The sequence below is a fragment of the Octopus bimaculoides genome, unplaced genomic scaffold, assembly GCF_001194135.2.
Source record: "Octopus bimaculoides isolate UCB-OBI-ISO-001 unplaced genomic scaffold, ASM119413v2 Scaffold_187866, whole genome shotgun sequence".
Lineage (NCBI taxonomy): Eukaryota > Metazoa > Mollusca > Cephalopoda > Octopoda > Octopodidae > Octopus > Octopus bimaculoides.
In genome coordinates, this window is record NW_026356881.1 from 1,544 (window position 1) to 2,145 (window position 602).

At 30.6% G+C, this 602-nt stretch overlaps 1 protein-coding gene across 1 annotated transcript in view; it reads left to right on the plus strand.

Annotated features, from left to right (window-relative positions):
- The window catches only part of LOC106882070 (low-density lipoprotein receptor-related protein 2-like), a gene marked incomplete at both ends in the record, with an annotated part of 5,868 nt that overhangs the window by 1,423 nt on the left and 3,843 nt on the right, over nucleotides 1–602 (plus strand). Inside the window, one exon of the mRNA XM_014932633.2 lies at nucleotides 313–521. Within this exon, the coding sequence (XP_014788119.2) occupies nucleotides 313–521 (209 nt within the window). The remainder of the gene's footprint in view (nucleotides 1–312; nucleotides 522–602) is intronic.

Below are 602 nucleotides of genomic sequence, written 5' to 3' on the forward strand. Positions count from 1 at the left end.
AAAGTGGAATAAAGTGTCTTGCTTAAGGACGCAGTGTACCTCCAGGAATTGAACCCTTGACTTTATGATCATTAATATTGTAACCACTAAATGATGTGACTTGATGCTGATCAACGATTACATTTGACTCATGAGTGTAATATTTCATTTACTAACCATTTTGTAGATAAAGAATTGGCTGTTGATTCTCAGAAAATAGCAAGAATTTCATATATGATCCATTAGCAATAAATAAGAAACAATTATAATTGTAAAAATTCTTTTCCATATGATAAATTCTTATAATTGTTATGTTCATCCATGTTTTTGTAGATTTGAAATTGTTGCGGGAGCAAAATATATTCTAACACCTGTGGCAATAACACATTTTGAAAGCCATCTCTTTTGGGCTGATAAGCATAAGGGTAAAATTATGAAGATGAATAAAAACGGTAGCATCTCCACTTTAACAGAAATATATCATAATTCTTCTGAAGTTCCTAACACACTGGAAATTTTCCATTCAGCTTTGCAACCACAAGGTTAGTATCATCTTTCTACCAAGTATGTTTGAATGAAGTCTTCTATTGTCATAAAAGAATTATTAGTTCTTGTCAATTATT